This window comes from Epinephelus fuscoguttatus, linkage group LG19 (assembly GCF_011397635.1).
Source record: "Epinephelus fuscoguttatus linkage group LG19, E.fuscoguttatus.final_Chr_v1".
NCBI classification, from domain to species: domain Eukaryota; kingdom Metazoa; phylum Chordata; class Actinopteri; order Perciformes; family Serranidae; genus Epinephelus; species Epinephelus fuscoguttatus.
The window spans coordinates 26,174,093-26,192,846 of NC_064770.1; the positions used below are offsets into that span (position 1 = coordinate 26,174,093).

General features: G+C 42.5%; 1 protein-coding gene across 2 annotated transcripts; it reads left to right on the forward strand.

The window, feature by feature from the left end:
* Positions 1 to 1,578: 1,578 nt before the first annotated feature.
* Positions 1,579 to 18,724, forward strand: nptx2a (neuronal pentraxin 2a). Of its 2 annotated transcripts, none has more exons than XM_049562447.1 (5): positions 1,579 to 2,514; positions 4,300 to 4,546; positions 11,250 to 11,494; positions 15,734 to 15,913; positions 16,487 to 18,724. In XM_049562447.1, exons 1-5 carry the CDS (start codon positions 2,065 to 2,067, stop codon positions 16,712 to 16,714), a joined length of 1,350 nt encoding a protein of 449 aa, XP_049418404.1. In that variant the 5' UTR covers positions 1,579 to 2,064; the 3' UTR covers positions 16,715 to 18,724. The 2 variants fall into 2 exon arrangements, with proteins under 2 accessions (XP_049418404.1, XP_049418405.1); XM_049562448.1 differs by having other exon boundaries at positions 4,303 to 4,546.
* The last annotated feature ends 30 nt before the right edge of the window (positions 18,725 to 18,754 follow it).

Here is an 18,754-nt window from a genome sequence, read left to right on the forward strand (position 1 = left end):
ACCTACGTAATTATACTTGCCTAAACCTGACTTACGTAACTTCACTTTCCTAAACCTAAACTACCTTATTTTATGTTAAGTACAAAAGGTGATGACTCCAAAACAATTACTGTTTTTCTAAACCTAAGCTACATAACGTTACTTGACCAAACCTATCCTACATAACTTTACGTTAAGTATGTAAGGTGACAATGCCTAACAATAATTGTCAACCTACACCTGGCCTACGTATCTTTACTTGCCTAGACTTTAGCTATGTAACTTTGTTTGCCCAAAGCTAGCTTCAGTAACTTCACTGCCTAAACCCAACCTACATAACTTTAACTGCCTAAATGCAACCTACGTCTCCTTACTTGCCCGAACCTATCCTACTTAACTTTACTTGCCTAAACCTAACCTATATAACTTTGCCTGCCTAAACCTAAGCTATGTGCCTTTACCTGCCTAAATCTAATTTACAAAACTGCACTTGTCTAAACCTAACCCATGTAACCCAAGTTAAGTGCTGAATGTAACATTAAGAATGTAGCCAAAGACACCATTTGTGGGACACCAATTCATTAGATATCATGCAAACCGTTGTACAAGGATACATTGCTCTGTTGTACTTGTTCTTATAACCCTTACTCTTCACAAGTGCAACAAGTTTAGGTCTCAACAGTCATCCAGAGGACTGAATTAGACCCTCTAGCAGCCCAGCCCTGGCCTGAGGGCCAAATGTTTGGCACCCCTGCTTTATAATCTTTATCAGTATGAAATTTAAACAGAAAAGTGGATCCAACCTTTGACTGCATTCAGCAGAACCTTGGTGCCATTCAGCTTCAACCTTCATATTTTCACAGCAAGACATGTGTATGCATCAGCAGTCTGAATTATGTCTTTAATTTAAAAACATGAATCTTTACAGCAACATGACCCAAAGTCATATTCCATCAAAGACAAGTACAAATACTGTCCTCTCAAGAGTCAAAGTTAAGGCTTCACTGATGTCACAAAGCTGTGTGGATAATAAAAGTCCTTTTCTCATGCACAGATCAGTGTGTGTGAATGGGAGAAGCCAATGGGGAGCTTGTTTTAATTCAAGTCAGAACATCAGACTTCCCATTTGAACTGTGGACTTCAATTGGATTTACTAATCCTTAAAGTTTGACCTTAGACCAAATGTGCCCTGTGGGAAGAAAAATAAATAAATTTAATTCAAACAAATTCAGACTCTGAGGGGCACAGAGAGTGCAATGATCCCCGGTGCGGGATCCAGACAGATGTTAAGTTAATAATATGTTATAGTGTTAAATCATGGGTCGGTGCATTTTCACATCAGTAGAAAAGCTACACAGAGCCCACAGTCATTTAAGAGACTACTAATATAGGAAAACCCTTTTGGTGAACTAACTCTCAATGTGTCTCTTTTTGACATCTTTAGACTTCAGCAGGTTTACACAGGTCATAAAAAGTCAATGAGACAGAGCCATAGCATGACTTGGATCCACTGGGATTGAGTGATGACGTAGGCTGAAGCTGAATAACCGGAGCGCACAGATGATGAGCGGAAGCGCCAGTGCGCACCTCCCCATAATAATCTGGCTGAGCAGCGTCGCTGTCTTTTCAGCACCACTCACTGACAATCCAACCAACCGAGGAGGGAAGACAGGCTGAATTGACTTCTCTGCAACCTTCTGTGGATTTTTTAAATCAGTGCAACTTTGTTTTTTTCAGTTAAGGAGCTATCAAATCCCGATTTTAATCTACCGAGTTTCCACCTGCTGAAAGTAAGAAAGATTTGTTTTTGTGGTTTTTCAAACAGGAGCGACCATGTGGTTGGTGGATGTATGATTTTATGATTTTTCACTGCGGATTCTGTTTATTATGGTTTCACTATAAACTAAGTTTGGTCTTTTTTTTATCGCTCTGTGGAAGTCTAGAAGAATGTCCGCAACCACTTGAATTAACGAGTTGTTGAAATAAGTTTGATTATTTTACCGTCGACTTCAAACGCTCAGTCAGTAATTTAGGAGCTTTTGTTTTTCCTTTAATAACGTGGAATTTGCCTATCCAGTAGTCGGGATGCTGACTTTAGTAGTAGGACTTTTGTACCTGGTCAGTGGACGCATGGTGCGAAGCCAGGATGCTACAGGTAGCCGCTTCGTTTGTAACGCGATTCCCCCGGGCGCAGAGCCGGGCTGCGGATATGGACCCACGGGGAACCGTGTTCAGAGCAGCAGCCCCGTGGAGGACGAGCTGCGGAACACGATCATCCAGCTCCGGGAGACCATCCTGCAGCAGAAGGAGACCATCGTAAGCCAGCAGGGGACCATTAAGGAGCTGAACTCCAAGCTGGCGCGCTGCGAGGCGGCAGCCGACGAGTCGCCGCAGGGCAAGTCCCGGGGTCAGGGCTCTAGACGGAAGGAGTACGGGAAGAACACCATGGGGGACCTGCCCCGGGACCCCGGTGAGACCATAGACCAGCTGGGCAAGACCATGCAGAGTCTCAAGGGTCGGCTGGAGAACTTGGAGGTAAAATGGCACAAACATGCAGCTCATGCGTAAATGTGCCAGAAAATCACTTTTGTTTAGTTTCCCCTCTGAACCAACATGATTAATTACTTCTATTAATGGCTATCTACAGAGCCATCTGCAGTATATGTTGTTGTTATCAGAGCCACACGCGCCTTGGCAACATCTCTCAGCCCTTTCACCAGCAATAGAGCATTTCACACACGTCTGATAATACTCTGCGCTGCAGGAGACCTCTCAGGGGGGATCGTGAGATCAAAGGGTCACGTAATAGGCATGTCACATCAATACAGTTTTAATCATTGAAAGAAAACTCTGATGGCGAAACCCGCTGCATAAGAGTCATCAATAAGAAATGAGCAACAAAAAAATCTTGTCAAAGGTGTAATCACGCATGTGGTGCAGGGATTTGCAACACACCCCTGAATAATTTATGACTACTGTGTGTGTGTGTGTGTGTGTGTGTGTGTGTGTGTGTGTGTGTGTGTGTGTGTTCCATATAATGTTTTTATTTGCAGTCATGTGACGAATTATTCACAGCAGATGATGAAATTAATTCCCGCAGATTTCACCTGCATGAGCTGCTTAATAGCTTAGTCGCTCATAGCCCTGTTGCCTTGGGAGCTTTATCTCAGCACAGCCCCTTTTGTTCAGTCCCAGGAGACCTCACTTCTGCTGTGTGCATTCATTTCACAAGGCTCAGAGATCACAACTGATATCGAGGTCACCTATTGAAAGAGCTTTGCATACAGCAGAAGGTTGGTGTAAGCCATGGCTTTATCTCTGATGTCATATTATCAGTGTAGTGCATTTTTCATTACCTGACAGCAACGATGCAATAAACAATCACAATGCTGTTTATTTAAATTCAAGGTTATTTATACAGTGTGCTGCATTGCCGATCCATCTCTCTACTCCCTCCCTCCCCTCCTCCCTCTCTCCTTGATTGGAAGCTTTAATACCCTGATCAAATCAGGGATATACTGCAGCTGTGAGGATACATATTATATTGCATTTTAATCACATATCTATTGATCTGCATCTGCATTAACATAATGATTATTGCAATACTGCTGTTGCTGATAGCATATGGCTCCCTGGAGTAGGACCCATCTCACTAATCAAGTCCATCTACATATCTCAACAATTGCATTCAGGACTGCTTGCTTCGGCCTTTAGCAACATGGACTCAGTCATTTCAGCTATTCAGATGGTTCCATGTGTCAGGACAGATTAATCAAACTCTGAATGGGTCACAAAGTGTGTGGATCGCAGACAGCAGGGCAGCATAAACGCAATCTTAAGACACGAACATATGAGGGCATTTTTGCTGCACGGTCAAAGCTCCGTAAGTGTGAGCCCGTGCAGTTGTTGCCCCCCTTGTTCAAAAACCATCTGCCATCACGCCTGGTGTAAACTCTAGTCACATGTGGCGCCTACCTTAAATACCCGGCCCAGCCATGAGTGTTTGGCAGGTCACCAATCAAAGCCCGCCGCAGGGACACACTGTCTTCATTTTGATATTGCTCTATCAAAAACAATGGTGCTGAAAGGATATCAGGCCTAAAAAGTAGATGAAATCAGTCATCTAGTGCAAATCTAGGTCTGTATGGAGACTGAACGCTTGTTTGAGTGCACAAGATTAACTGGATTAAATGTCTGTGTCATCATTCGTCACTTCCCTCTGCCCCCACACATTATCTGTCCATCTATCTATGCATCATCATTCCTTTCATCCTCTTTTCTGCTGCTGTTCCCTGCATTCTTCCCCACTCGGCCTCCCAGCAGCAGAGTTTGCGTCTCCCCAGCACGAATGTGTCAGCAGGAGGTGTCTCGGCCCTGGCTCCCCTGCCACCAGAGCTGCGGGAGCTGTTGCGGCAGCGTCTGGGAGAGCTGGAGACCCAGCTCCTCCGGAAGGTGGCCGAGCTGGAGGAGGAGAAGAGCCAGCTCTACAATGAAACAGCGGCCCACCGCCAACGCACCGAGAGCGCTCTCAATTCCCTCCTGGAGAGGATCACCGAGCTTGAGAAAAGTAAGTGATACAATGGGTGCTGTGAATTGCTGGCCAGATTCAATGCCAGACTTTTTTTTTTGTTTTTGTCTGCCAAATTTAGCACTAATTAGTCAATCCCTGTGCAAATTTCTGATGATGCAAGTAAAAACCTCACAACATAGCTTTTTTTTTCTCAGAGCCATTCTCAGAGCTGCTCCTGGTCTTGAAAAATAAGGCTTGGAAAGCAACACTGAATGTTTAATTAGTTTAAGAAATATTGGAGAGATGTCCACACTTCAGGGTATCGCTTTGATGGTAGATGTCAGAATAACACAGCATATCTTTGCCAAAAGGGAAATTATTTCAGAAGATTATCTCACCACTCACTGGACATTTCCTTTAGGCCAATGTCCCTGGAGACAAGTTGATTCAGTCAGTGGCTGTTTGAGGATGGAGGGTTTAACCAAAGCTAATTGCTCACATTTAAAGGAGGTGGGCATGATAGCACACCCACCTGTAGAATATAATGAGTCAATACAATACCCCAACAATAAATACTACCTTTGTGAGCCTTATTAGCTTCAATTTATGTCAAGGCAGTGCCAGAGAGGTGTTGATTCAATTCCACAGTGATGTTTGAGGCTTTGTGGTGTTGTTTTGTCAGCTGGGAATGTGAGGCATTTTCCACTGATGATAGCCCTACAATGAATTTGTAACATGCTGTGGTTGTCTGCCTACTCTGGGCGTACAATAAAAAATACAGGGATAAGGTCCAGGACCCCATGATCCTGAGACGTTTGTGTCTGGGCTTATAGAGCTCAGAGGTAGTGGCAGAGGACCAGTTTTTACAAAACACATTTTTTATTTACTAGTGAAGTCCCTGTTCGAAACAGGCCTGTTTGGAGCAAGGCGATTGCTTGGCCTCCGGTATTGTTGCTTGCACCTTTCTGGAGAGCAGCTCATCCAAACTACTGCACACTCAACACTGCCCTCCCTTGGGTCCTGAGCAATACCACTGCCATGACATAGTTGCATCCCCTAGTAATGCTACAGTATAAGCGTGATTTGCTATTAGCTAGCTGTTTGGGATCAGGCGTTTTCTGGGAGCAAACAAAAATGTTAATTTCAAAGGTTACACAGCAAACCCCAAGGAACACATGAGCCAATTTGACATAGCCGCCTTACAGCGGTCTATCATGTGACACCATGGGACCCAAAAAGACTTTTCCCCATTGACTTAATTATGAAAAGGACGTCTGTACATGAGTGGATACATTTTTTGAGCATCGCCACCCCTGCGAAATGATTCATTTCTCTATCAGTATGTGATCCATTCGGTCTGATAGAATTTTAAAAGTCTACAAGAGCTGCAAGAATTAATCATTTTATCTGCCTTTAAATTAGCAGAGGATTAAACTTGAAGTTGGCTGCTCGGCCGGCGAAAGTTTCTAGTGCGCTTCCTCTGTGGACCCCATACTTCACACCTGGGGAGTCAAACTTTTTTGGCTTCATGGGCTACTGAGTAGCTTTCATAGATATTAATTGGGTCTTGCCTCCAACATTGTATCCAGTTCTCTTTGTATATCTATGAAGTTACATTGCTGATGTGTGAAACGTATGAGTTTGTAATGTAACATCTCCAATCTTTCTTTCTTCATCTGTTGCTGAAGCTCTACCCAGCATGCCGTTTTCCAGTGCAACAATTAATTTATAGCGAGTTGTCTAGAGTATGAGATTGTTTAAAGAATCACCATACCAATGCCAGTGCCCTTAAGGTGATACCGATACCAAGAGATTACTTCATAAGATACTTTTCTTTTCCTACTTCATTCAATTTCCATCATGTGAATAGAAGCATTCAGTTGTGTAAAATGCCAGCAGATGCCTCTGGCATGTAGTATAGCCATGCCTTTTGATCATTATAGTTGCAACTCGGCACGCTGAACTGCCAACTCCATCAAATACACTGCGCTGGACTTCACCACACCAAAGAATGTATGGGTTGTAGCTGCTGTGGTAGTGGGCCAAGCACACAGTGCATTAATTAAAGAATGCTGGCGGTGTTTGGCTGCAGAAAAACACATGAACAGTTTTTCTATTTCTAGGTCCAGGTACAAAAAGGATCGAACACAGTTTGACTGGAGACGTTTTGATGCTACTTGGTACAGGGTCATTTCGGTCAATACCTTTAAGATATCAGGTACCAATACCCAGCCCTAAAGCTGTTGCTACTGGATCCATATCAGAAACCCGGTCTGATCATGGCATATTCCCTGACTGATGGGCTGCCCTAACCCTAACTATTTCACATCAGTGCCTAACCCCAATGACCTTTGCAAATGTGTAGAACAAACCAGGTTTCTGGTCCAGAACAGGCAGTGACACAGCAGGCTATTTTAGCGGCATAATAGCTAATACACTACGCAGTGTGTACATGATGCACTACTAATAAATAGGAATAAATACACCCATCAAGTGTGAAGGTGACTGGGTAAATGAAAATCAAGGGACATACATACAGACTGACAGACATTTTAGTCTGGTGTAGTATTCTTCTGTCCCTTCTTTTTGGGTCAGAGTGGTTTGACTGGTTCTTCATGGTCGAACTGCTTCTGAGATGAGCCCATATTATAAACCGTTTATTCAGTGTTATAGCTGGATCACATAGGCAGAGAAATGGTGGCCTCAACAGTGGCTAAGCCTCAAATACTCTGCTCAACACAGATAAAACTGCGGTTCAGTCCCTTTGAAATATGCAACATGTTTCCTTGGTGCAAAGCCACTGCAAAGTCAATTGTGTGTGTGGTTTTCACAACTCCTTTTCTGCTGTTTTATTATCGTTTTCTCTTTAAATATTCATCATGGTCCTCTCTGTCTCTCTCTGTCAGTCTGTCTTTCTTAATCATGCATGATCTATGTTTATTCCATTTCTTGTTCCTTTCTTTTACTCAAGTGTCTGTTGAATATTAAAACTCTTGTAATCTTATTTTAACTGACCATGAGCCGCATCATTTATTAGCAGTGACGCATTTGGCCTCAACTGACCCAGTATGAAACCAAACTGAAGGGCTAACATGGAAGCCTGAAAATAATAATGAGTAGGTTTTGCATTTTTAGCCATGCTAGCGGCATGGCTCCAAGAATAATAGTGTCAGTCTGTCTATTAGTCTGTCAGTCCACCATTTTGGCCCAGATTGAAATATCTCAAACTATTGAATGGATTGCTGTGACATCAGCTACAGATATTCAAGATCCCAAGAGGGTAAATGTGAATGACTTAGGTGATCCCGTCTTTTCCTCTACCATCACCGTGAGGTTGACATTTTTCATTTTTATTAAAATATTTCAGCAGCTGTTGGATGGATTACCACACGATTAAGTGCAGACATTCATGGTCCTCATAGGATGAATTGCCCTCTGTGTTTAGGGCATGGTATATGAAGATGGACGACATGACAGCTCGCCAAACGTGAATAAACCATGTTAGTGGTTGGGGACATGGGCCAAACTAAGAACTTAAAGTACAAATAAATATATTTTTATTTAAATTTTTAAATGGCTTCTGTCATTTAAGGTAGTTTGTATCATGCTGCTTAATGTTCAAATGTTCTATTTTATGATCAGTTTGATTTCAGTTAGTTATTTAATGCTATAAAACTGGGATTATTTAATTATTTAAACTGGGATTATTTATTATTTAATGCTATAAAACTGGGATTTTCCAACATCACTGACAACTGTGTGGGTCAATCGGTGGGTTTGCATTCAGTGGCGCTGCTCGTAATTGGTCGGTGGGGGGGAATTGGCGGGAAACTTGGTACCACAGAGATTGCTACTGAGCAGACTTTGGCTCCAGCTGTATCTGGGATATTTTAGCTTCACTTCTGTACAGTGGGAATAAGTAGAGACACTTCGTCCATCTTTATAAACAGTGTGCTTTAGGGCTTATTAGCTAATGCTAACATGCTAACACGCGAAACTAAGATGGTGATCATGGTAAACACACCTGCTCAGTATTAATATGCTAGCACCATTACTGTGAGTTTGTTGGCATGCTGATGTGAGCATATAGTTGAAAGCACTGTTGTGCCCGAGTACAGCCTCACAGAGCTGCTAACATGGCTGACTCTAGTCTTGACGTGTCCTGAGACTAGATTTGGCAAACTGATTTTAATTCTTGCAGATGGCAGACCAGTTGACAGAATTTTTTTTTTTACATGTACTAGCCCAAAGCTGAAAATCACCAGTTTTCTCACTCATGTGATATTACAAGCAGCCAGCCTACCTTTACCATCACCCTAATTCATTTTTACTGTATGTGTACTTTGCACTCTAAACAATAACGGTGCTAAACAGTACCCAAAAGCAGTTCTTTGGCTCAAAATCATAGGGGGAAATTGCTTTGGTGCCGAGCCTTTGTTAAACAGGGCTGTATAGAACCATTAGAGGTTCCATATAGCACTATATTATTTTTTAATTAGTGAGCCTGGGGGCCCACGAATGAAGCCAATAATAATACCATGGACGAATCAATATGCTTCTAAATCATAATTATACTTAAACTATATATGGTAATTAACAATTTATAACGAAATGTAGGCTTTCAAGATTCAGAGCCCTCTACTTAATGCTTACTGAGAAACACAGTATATTATTTTTTTAAATCTGGAATGTTTCTGTGCAGGTTAGGAGCCACTGCTTCAGTGTGTTATCCTCCTAATACACAATATGTAGGCTATTTTAAAGTAGTGTTTCTATTATTTTCCCAGTAAACCAAATTAAACTAAGCTGAAGAGCCAGTGAAGAATCTCCAAAGAACAAAACAAGGTTCTCCACTGCTTAGATTGAAAAATACATTCATACTTCTGTCTGTAAAGCTTTTAAACAAGGGCAGGTAAAGACAGAACTTTATCGTTTTGTGTTATTGCCACGTTGTGTATAATGTTGCTTTGTCAATGTACTATGCTGTATGCCATATTTCTATGGCTGCAGTATGGGTGTATGGCCCAAGACAAATTTGCACATTGAGAGGTGAGTGCTGTCATTAAAATGGTTCATTCTCCACAAAAAACAGTAACAGATGTATGTCAACTGTGTGATGGAAACATAATTTAATCATGGATGCCCTAGAGGTGAAGCATCACTATACTTTATCTCTGGAGGAGCTCACTGGACCCATTTAATAAACCATAAAGGATTTACTAGCTGTATGCGATATCACAGAAGCTCGTGTAAAATGGAACAGAGGTCAGATCAGAGTCACTGGTGCATGCCACTGCCAGGGTGAAAAGATGTGGCACGTCAACTCAGACTGACTGTGGCGGAAAACACATTAACATCTCACATGAGAGTCGTGCGAGACAGAGTCTAGGCTTTTTCTGAAGTGTGTCGACCAGTTGTTTGTTGTAGATCTTTATGACAACCCGCTGAGGAGCAGAGCATGTCTTATTGCACAATCCAAATTTTGGTCAAAACTTGCCATTTTCAGTGTGTAAGTTGGTAGCTCAGAGGTTGTTGTGTTGTTCTCCATAACAAAGGGGATTTCAAAAATGTTTTCACGCAGATAGCAGGAGGGGCCTAATGGCAGGTTTATAGCCACAGCCTACAACAGGTGAGTCAGACTACTGGAAAAGACCCTGTAGAGAACCTCTAAAGTATCATCTAGGGCAGTGGTTGCCTACTGGTCCAGCCACGGGGTTCAGACATGGGTGCAGATCCCGGGGGGGATGGGGGGGACATGTTCCCCCCCATATTCTGAAAAACACAAATTGTCCCCCCCATTTCTAAATAGCTTAAATGATTGAAATTGAACAAATGTATACAGTAGTTCTATATACTGGGAGAAAGGGAAGATGATGAGGAGAAATGGGAATCCGTGAGAGGCGAGAGATGAGAACGTGAGTGGACATAACATGCCTGAGACCCTGAAACTAGAAGTAGCATTAACTAACAGCGAAGCGGTGAAAAGGAGGGTGATGGCTGGCTCCATGTACTACTGGCTGTTTAAGAGAAATAAACAGGAAAGGTAAGCATATGATTCTCTTTGTAGTGCTTTTTGAATGACTTGGTGATGGTGATGAGCCTCTATGAAATCATGAAATATGCTGGCAATCTCAAGCGCTCTGTGGGTATGATTTGCACGCGTGCAATTAAAAAAAAATCACAACTGATTGTGTCCCCCCCAAACTTGTCATCAGAGCTGCACCCATGGGTTCAGATTTCTTCTTAGCCATTAGTTCAATGTCCACACTGTCTAATATTCAGCATCATACTTGTGTTTGGCCATGTCGTCGAGATAGTTTGCTGTATCTGTCAAGTAGCTGTCCCTTAGTCACTGACTCTACAGCAAGAAACAGCACTTCAAAATAAAAGCTCTGTGATGCTTTACTAAACTAGAAAATAAAGTATGTTTTTCGCATCACATGTGTTCCATTCAGAGTGGACCCGCGACCCATTTTTGGACCTTGACCCACCAGCTGGGAACCATCTATCTAGGGGTTTGGAAAGTTCTTTGTGTGGCAGTAGTACTGTATTGCACCTCAGCACATGCCAAAGATCCCCTGAGGAACCAATATTATTCTGTGTGATCTGGCATGTGACATGATCTCCACCTTCAGTCTTGTTTGTCTTTCCTGTCCCAGTCTTTAGCATCATTATCAGAGGAAGACTTTCTTGCCTGGATCAAGTCACAACACAGTCACCTTTAAGCATATAACCATATATAACCATTGTCCGTCAACAGGTAACAATGCCTTCAAGTCACCTGAGGATTTCAAGGTGTCCCTCCCTCTTCGCACTAACTACCTTTATGGACGCATCAAGAAGAGCCTCCCAGAGATGTACGCCTTCACCGTGTGCATGTGGCTCAAATCCAGCGCCAGCCCCGGCATTGGAACCCCGTTCTCTTACGGCGTGCCAGGCCAGGCCAACGAGATAGTCCTCATTGAGTGGGGGAACAACCCCATCGAGCTGCTAGTTAACGATAAGGTAAGGTCCATAATGAGAAACTGGTGAACTATAGTGTCTTTTTAATTATTTGTTGATGGAGAAAATGGTTCTTGTACTCTGCCCTGATTTTCTGAAGATGTTCTCAGAGGCTCAGATTCATTCATTACTCGCCTGGCAGTACTGCCGGCTGTAATGACAGTCGTAAAAGTAGATCAGCGGTGACGCTAATTAAATGCAAAGATCGCATGAACATTCTCATGTTCTCTGTGGTGTGAAACATGCGGTTAGCAACTGTACGCACATGTGAGCACAATCAGCTGAGATGAGATTCACTGACCATCAGCACTGCATATTTAATTTTGCACCTTATAAACATTTCATATCATTGACCCACATTCCCCACACACCCAAGAATAACAGTAATTCATCAGAGAACTTTGCTGCCATGTGTGCTCGTTTGAAGACCTCATCGTTTTTTCTGTCTGTGGACACTATATTGTTGCTACATGATTACATACTGCGAGAGTTCAGTCATCTAACAGGATTTCAATTAACACACCAGAAATACTGTTAGAAACATGCATGAATATTTGATGGCGTTTAGCCTTAAAAGGGAAAGAACTGTAATTGTTATGTTGATGCTGTAACAACAGATTTTCCTGGTGGCACAGCTGCTTTTACAGCAGTGTAATGTTGGATTTGGGGAGATTTTTTTGTGTGTGTGTGTGTGTATGAAATGTTCCCGCACTGGAGAGGATCTTTTTTTTTTTTTCACCCCACTGCCTTGTTTACGTTGGGCATTATTGGCACAGGCAGGTCTCCTCACAGCTTTCCCTTCACCATGCATTATACATGTGTTCAAGTCAGACAGATGAGAGAAAGATGGTGGGAGAAAGGGATGAGAGTATGAGAGAAAAAAAGAGGGTAGGAAATAGAAAAGCTGCAGAGCTTTGGAGGCGACATGAGTGCTGGGGAGAGAGTGGGGGGAAAGAGTGAAAGATCAGACGATGCCAGAAAAAAGGAAGTTATAATGTAACGGGGAGAGAAAGCAACGGAGCAAAAGAGAGCGAGATGGAGAGTGAGACAAGACTAGTGAATATGATTACTGTATGTGCAGCAGCACATCCATGTGTTGAACTTGTGCACAGTGATAACAGGGTCCACTGGGGCACATTGTTTATGCTGTTCATTTGGCTGCATACTGAGAGGGAAGCAGAAAGCTGCCTCCTCAACAGTATTAAAAAGTGCAATGTCGTCTGTATTTTGTATTTGTGGGTGGCTATGCAGAGAGGAAATCTTTATTATAAAGTAACATCTTCAACAGCAGAGCCTGTCTCTTTGTTCGGGAAGATTGTCGATATCTCGTGTGTGTTTTTTTGTCTCTCCAACATTCAAATCAAGTAAAACATGCTTGTGGCATCTCCGCTTTCCAATCGACAGCAGCTGCCAGGAGTTTAATCTGTAATGGATTCAACTGGTCTTGTACAACATTAAAACTGAGTTCTTCTGGCAAGTGTGCATGTGTAATCTGATGCTTACTGTATAAATCTGGTGTTATCCGGAGGACGATTTTCAAACTTAAGGGGAAAAAAAGAACTTCTGCAATTCTATGCAGTCAGTAAGGAGGCCCTGAGAGATTTGATTTTTTTTTTTTTTTTGTTGTTGTTTTAGATCTTGGCTGACAGTGCCCCCCAAAAGAATTTCGTTAACCTTGCCTCACAGGGCCCCCTGACTCCCAGAACAGCCTAATTAAGTTAAAAGTTTAACTCCAGTGAATGAGATAATATCTTTTACCTAGGAGATAAACCAGGTTTCGGCCAACTCAATCCTGATTGGCTATCGAGGCACGAATTGGTTGCTTATGTTCAGATTTTTCAACTCTCAGGAATGAGTGTATGACGCAAAATCACGCTACTCGTTTCATTCACACCATTTAATTTGCATATTTTGCGTCAGTTATGGCACGTCCATCGCACCCATCCTGAATTCACATCTTATCGTGTCTTTATATTGACTTTACATGTAATTCAGCTGCGCAAATTACACAAACATAAAAGTTAATCCCCTGTGTGTGAGATAATATATTTTACCTGGGAGATAATATCTCCTAGGAAGATGAAATTAGGTTGTGGACAACAATGCTCACAAAAAAATTTTTTTTACCCTGCCTTTCAGGATTTCCACAGCCTTTTAACTCTCAATATAGTCCTATGCCTTAAAGTTTATTTCCTATGTATGAGGTAATCTCTTGTGCATAGGAGATATTGAATTATATGCGGACGATAAACTTAGGATTTGGTCAACATTGCATGCAAAAAAAATGTATATACATATCTTGCCTCTCAGGGCTGCTGTGGCTTTCCCATTCTCAACACAGCCATAATTAAGGGTGCTTTCAGACCTAGATTTTGTTTGCTTTGGTCTGAATCTGGGACTAATTTTGTTACACAGTTTGTTACAAAGAGGTCACCACAAACCAACTGCATCAGAGTTCGTTTGTAACCGGACCGAGACCACGTCCTTGGGAAGGTCTCAGTCCGGTATTTCTGGTGCTGTGTTGACACCTGCCCAAACGAACTGCACAAACTTCAGTTTGATTGAATTGAACCAAACAGGGCAGGTGTGACAGCACCCTAAGTCTAAAAGCTTATGAGCTATTATCTCATATATAGGAGAAAATAACTTGTAGGATACAAACTTAGGTTTTGGTCTACATTGCACACAAAAAAAGAAAAAAATGTCCTTGCCGCTCAGGGCTTCAACAGCCTTCTCACTTTAAACAGCCCTAATTAATCCTAAACGTTTATCTTGTATGTTTGAGATAATATCGCATACGTAGGAGATAATATGTTGTATTCAGGAGATTAAATTAGGTTTTGACCAACACTGCCTGCAAAAAATCATGACTTGTGCAACCTTCTCCCTCTCAAAACAGCCTAATTAAGCCTAGTTTATCACATACATAGCAGATAATGTCTCTTACATGGGAGATAATATCTTGTAGATATGAGATAAACTTTTGGCCAATATTGCCCATAAAAATAAAAATATCACTGTGCCTCTCTGGGTTTCTGTAATACAGAGTATTCAGTTTTCCTACCATTCAAAATTCATACGACTGATGTGTTTTTCTTCAACACCATGCATGTGAGCTCTACACACCATTTACACTCTTGGTTGAAAGCAGATGTGACCTTCTAAAACACGTCACATTTATCTGCAGAACCTCATCTACAACCTTTAAAAGCTGAAGAAGAAAATATCCTTTAAACTGGGAGTAAAATGCATCATGGGCCTTTTTCACAGCAGACATTTTGACATTGTACAGCAGGAGATGTGTAGATGTACCCTGCATTACATTGAGCTACCAGTTCCAGGAAGTTACACCTGCTTTTCCTGCTGTTACAAATCAAAAAAGGCCTGTAGGAAAAAATGTATTTCTTTTATGTAATAATTGTAAAATTTTGTCCTCTATGTTTTGAGAATAAATAATTTGTAATCATTTAAATGAAGATGAATGAGTCATGTAGTTATGGTGAATGCCCTATGGATAGGGTGCTTTAATACTGAGCTCTTTGTGTACCAAACATCACGGCTGTCACATTTGAAGTGTGGCACAATATTTGAGAAGAATTAATTTTTCATGTTATAATCCCTTAAACAGCCAGTGTGGCTCAGACTTGAGAATAATACTGCCTGTGTTTCCTGCAGTCCCAGGGCCATTAAGACGCCACCTGGCATTCTCAACCAGGTCAGCTGCATCCGTAATTTCAAATGTCTTAAATTTTATTTCCCATCTTTTCAGGTTTATATGTATCTGCAACGAGATATGAGCGCTAAGTCATTCTGTAGGCTCTTAAGAAAAAGGCTAATGAGTTACAGGCTCATAATCTCATGTGTTGCACCGTATCCTCAGAGGGCTATGATGTCACTGGTTGGTAAAATAACCAGTTATTTTTCTTTGATCTCTGAACAAAGCGCAAACGCATAAGAAGACACTGTTTTGCTGTTAGCTACCCGACTGCTTTGAAGGATGTTCCATCCCTTGATGTCACCTGGGTAATCTAAATTTTGCATGTCGCACCGGCTCATCTGGAGAATACTCTGCAAAGGGCTGTCTCTTTGAAGCCTTAACCCTTCTAATTGCTGTCCTTGTTTCTAACGTACCGCAATTAATCGCAAATCTCTCTTGACTCATCTTGCCCCCGCACCCTCCCCCTCCCTGCTCCTTGGCCTTCCTCCCTGCCCTCATTGCACTCGCGCTTCACCCTGCACCAGGTGGCCCAGCTCCCTCTGTCAGTGAGCGACGGGCGCTGGCACCACATCTGCATCACCTGGACGACTAGAGATGGTTTCTGGGAGGCTTACCAAGATGGCGAGCGCCTAGGCACTGGGGACAACCTGGCCCCCTGGCACCCAATTAAACCTGGAGGGGTGATCATCCTGGGCCAGGAGCAGGTGAGAGAAGCTTAGGTGGTAAAGAACAGGTGTGTGTGCATGAATGAGTGTGCGTGTGTGTTCCTCCTTGTGTCAATAAGATCCCTGGGTGTATTCTCCCCAGACTTTAGTGCCGGAGGCGCAGAGCAGGGAGCAGGGGAGAGAAGGCAGGGAGGCTCTTCTCACGCTATCACGGCCCTTTCAGTATTACCTCATTCATCTTTCTCTTAACTGCACCTTTAAGCCCTTGGGGGCTGCGTCAGCGGGTCATTCTAACAGTTAGCTCCATGACAGCACCACATATATACTTAAGAAATATACAGTGACATTTGAATAATATCCTCAGAGAGCTCACACTGCATTAGTGTGAAGCGTAAAGAAGGCTTCTGTCATTCACACAAGGTGAGATTGCTGCATGTTACACAGTATTGGCACAACACTTATAAATTTAAAGTGGCAGTACACTGAAAAATATTCAGAGTCGTTCGGCAGTTTGATGAAAATCAAACAGAATTGATTCATTTTAATTGAAGTCTGTTTACATTTCCCTCAGACATTAACTCACAAACTCTCATCTCCTGTTTCTCCACCAAGGACATAGTCGGAGGTCGTTTTGATGCCACCCAGGCCTTTGTGGGCGAGCTGAGCCAGTTCAACATGTGGGACCGAGTACTGCGACCCGTGGACATCATGGGTCTGGCCAACTGCTCAGCCTACATGCCGGGCAACGTGGTCCCTTGGATTGACGCGAACGTGGAAGTGTTTGGTGGTGCAAGCAAAGCTGCTCTGGAGATCTGTGAAGATCGTGCTTTTGATTCCTAAAGGATCTGATGTGAGGAAATTCAGTATCGCCGCAGGGATCCAGAAGCCAAGTATTCTGACTGTTTGTTGCTTCAGTCAAATCCCAAAGAAAAGGGTACCAGTGCAACATTTTTACATATTTATATGGTATGACTGCGCAGTCTCAAAGACTCAACACCTGTTGATGTGTCCATTCAATTTGAACCAAGAGGACATTACGGGAGACTTCAAATTAGTGTTTTCATCTGAAGAAGATATGCTGTTGCATCAGTCCACTGTAATGATATGACCTACTGTCACTCTGTGCTTTCTCTTCAGTAGATCAGCTTTCATTTGACTCCTCTTTGAAAACAGCTCTTTTCGGTTGCATTCCTTACACTGACAATGCTGCACTGTATTCGTAGTGAATGTGAGCTCAAACAGGCTTTGATGTGCCGCGGAACACTATTCCTGAGTAACATGATAGAGTACTACATGCTGCGAGCTTCCTCGCTGTTTGAAGAGCAATGAGGCGCCGAACCAGAAAGCGCAGTGAAATGAGATGGATGCTCATGAGTTCAAAGTGGACGAGAACAACCCTGTTGATTATTTTGGAAACGTGGCAGAGTGTCTACATATTATGCATGAGCCCCAGCAAGATTGGAAGTCAGTTCAGAAGCGACAGTGCATGCTTTCTGTCAATACACAGCGCGTGTGTGCCCAGTGCGTCCGAACAAGCCGACGCAGATACTGACAGCGTTACGTAAGAGTGTGTGTGTATGTTCCTGCGCGTATGGCTTGTCTTGCGTGTAAAATGACCAGAGATTATGGGGGAGGGAGGACATTTTCATTCTTGTAAATCTATGCTTAATACCTCTCTGCCCCTTGAGCAGCTGCCATATCCCAAACAGCTTTATGGATGGGCTGGCTCTGCTCAGGTTAATAGCGATGTCGGACAGCTGCCCAGGACTGGCGTATCGACAGAGCTGTGGACGCCTGCCGAGTGCCCAGCGAGGGCAGGGGCCAGGCTTGACCCTCAAGGACGATCCTTAATTCCTCATCTGGGTAGTAATTATCTGTGTTCATGAATGAGTGAGGCGGGGAGCAGCCACCAGTCCGCTGGTGTTTCTCGAAGCTAAGTGCGCCACAATCGATAAAATCTTAAGTTGTAAAGGGGATGTCAAACGAAAACAGCACTCTGCAGACATTATGAATGTCGTAATTGCCTCTCACCGAACAAGAAGACTTGTTTTGATCCTCTGATATGATATATTTTTAAAAGGATGTAGGGAATCAATGGATTTTGGCACCACTTAGTGAATAAAATTGACGCTTTTTGCAGCTTGATTTATCTTAGTCCTTAACGTCGTGGTGGACATTTGTTTTGCTGTTCGTCAATAAAATATTGATAGGAAGCCTGGCGCTGGAGGCCCATAAGGAGACAATGAAAAAGAGGCAACAAAGACATAAACTTTGGTAACTTTTTTCCTCCTTGTGGAATTTTCCTTGCTGAGTTCAAAGCACACGAGCACAAAAGCCATTAAAAAGCTTCTGTCAATGTTAGAAAAAAGCAGTCCAATATAGAGAAATTTTGCAGATACGATGCAGTTGGTTACAGGACAGCGCAGAATGTTCTAAAACTGAGGGTGCACTTGTTGGATATATCGCCAACACGCTATGATTGTTCCTCTTTTGAGTGTCTTTGTTAACAATGTTTCAGTGTAAAATCAAGAGACGTCTTTCCTGTAGAAAGTGTATTTTTCTTGCTTTTTCTGCTCATGATTTTTGTCCATTAGCAGCACATTATGTAACAAAAAAAATCCAAAAAATGTTGAACAGAAATGCTTTGTTTATATGGTGAATGGCCTTTTTTTTGTGAGAACCATACGTGCTTTCACTTGTGGATGATTCAAAGTTTCAGTAGCAGCTCAGACAATGAGGGACACAAGACAAAGAAAAAAATGTGTTTGCTGTCATTGTTTTAAAGTCACCTTCATGTGCGGTACCTGTTTGAGTTTTGCACCCTTCTAACATGTGGTTGAATGTCCTTTTGCACCCAATAAAAGAGTGAACAAATTCCAG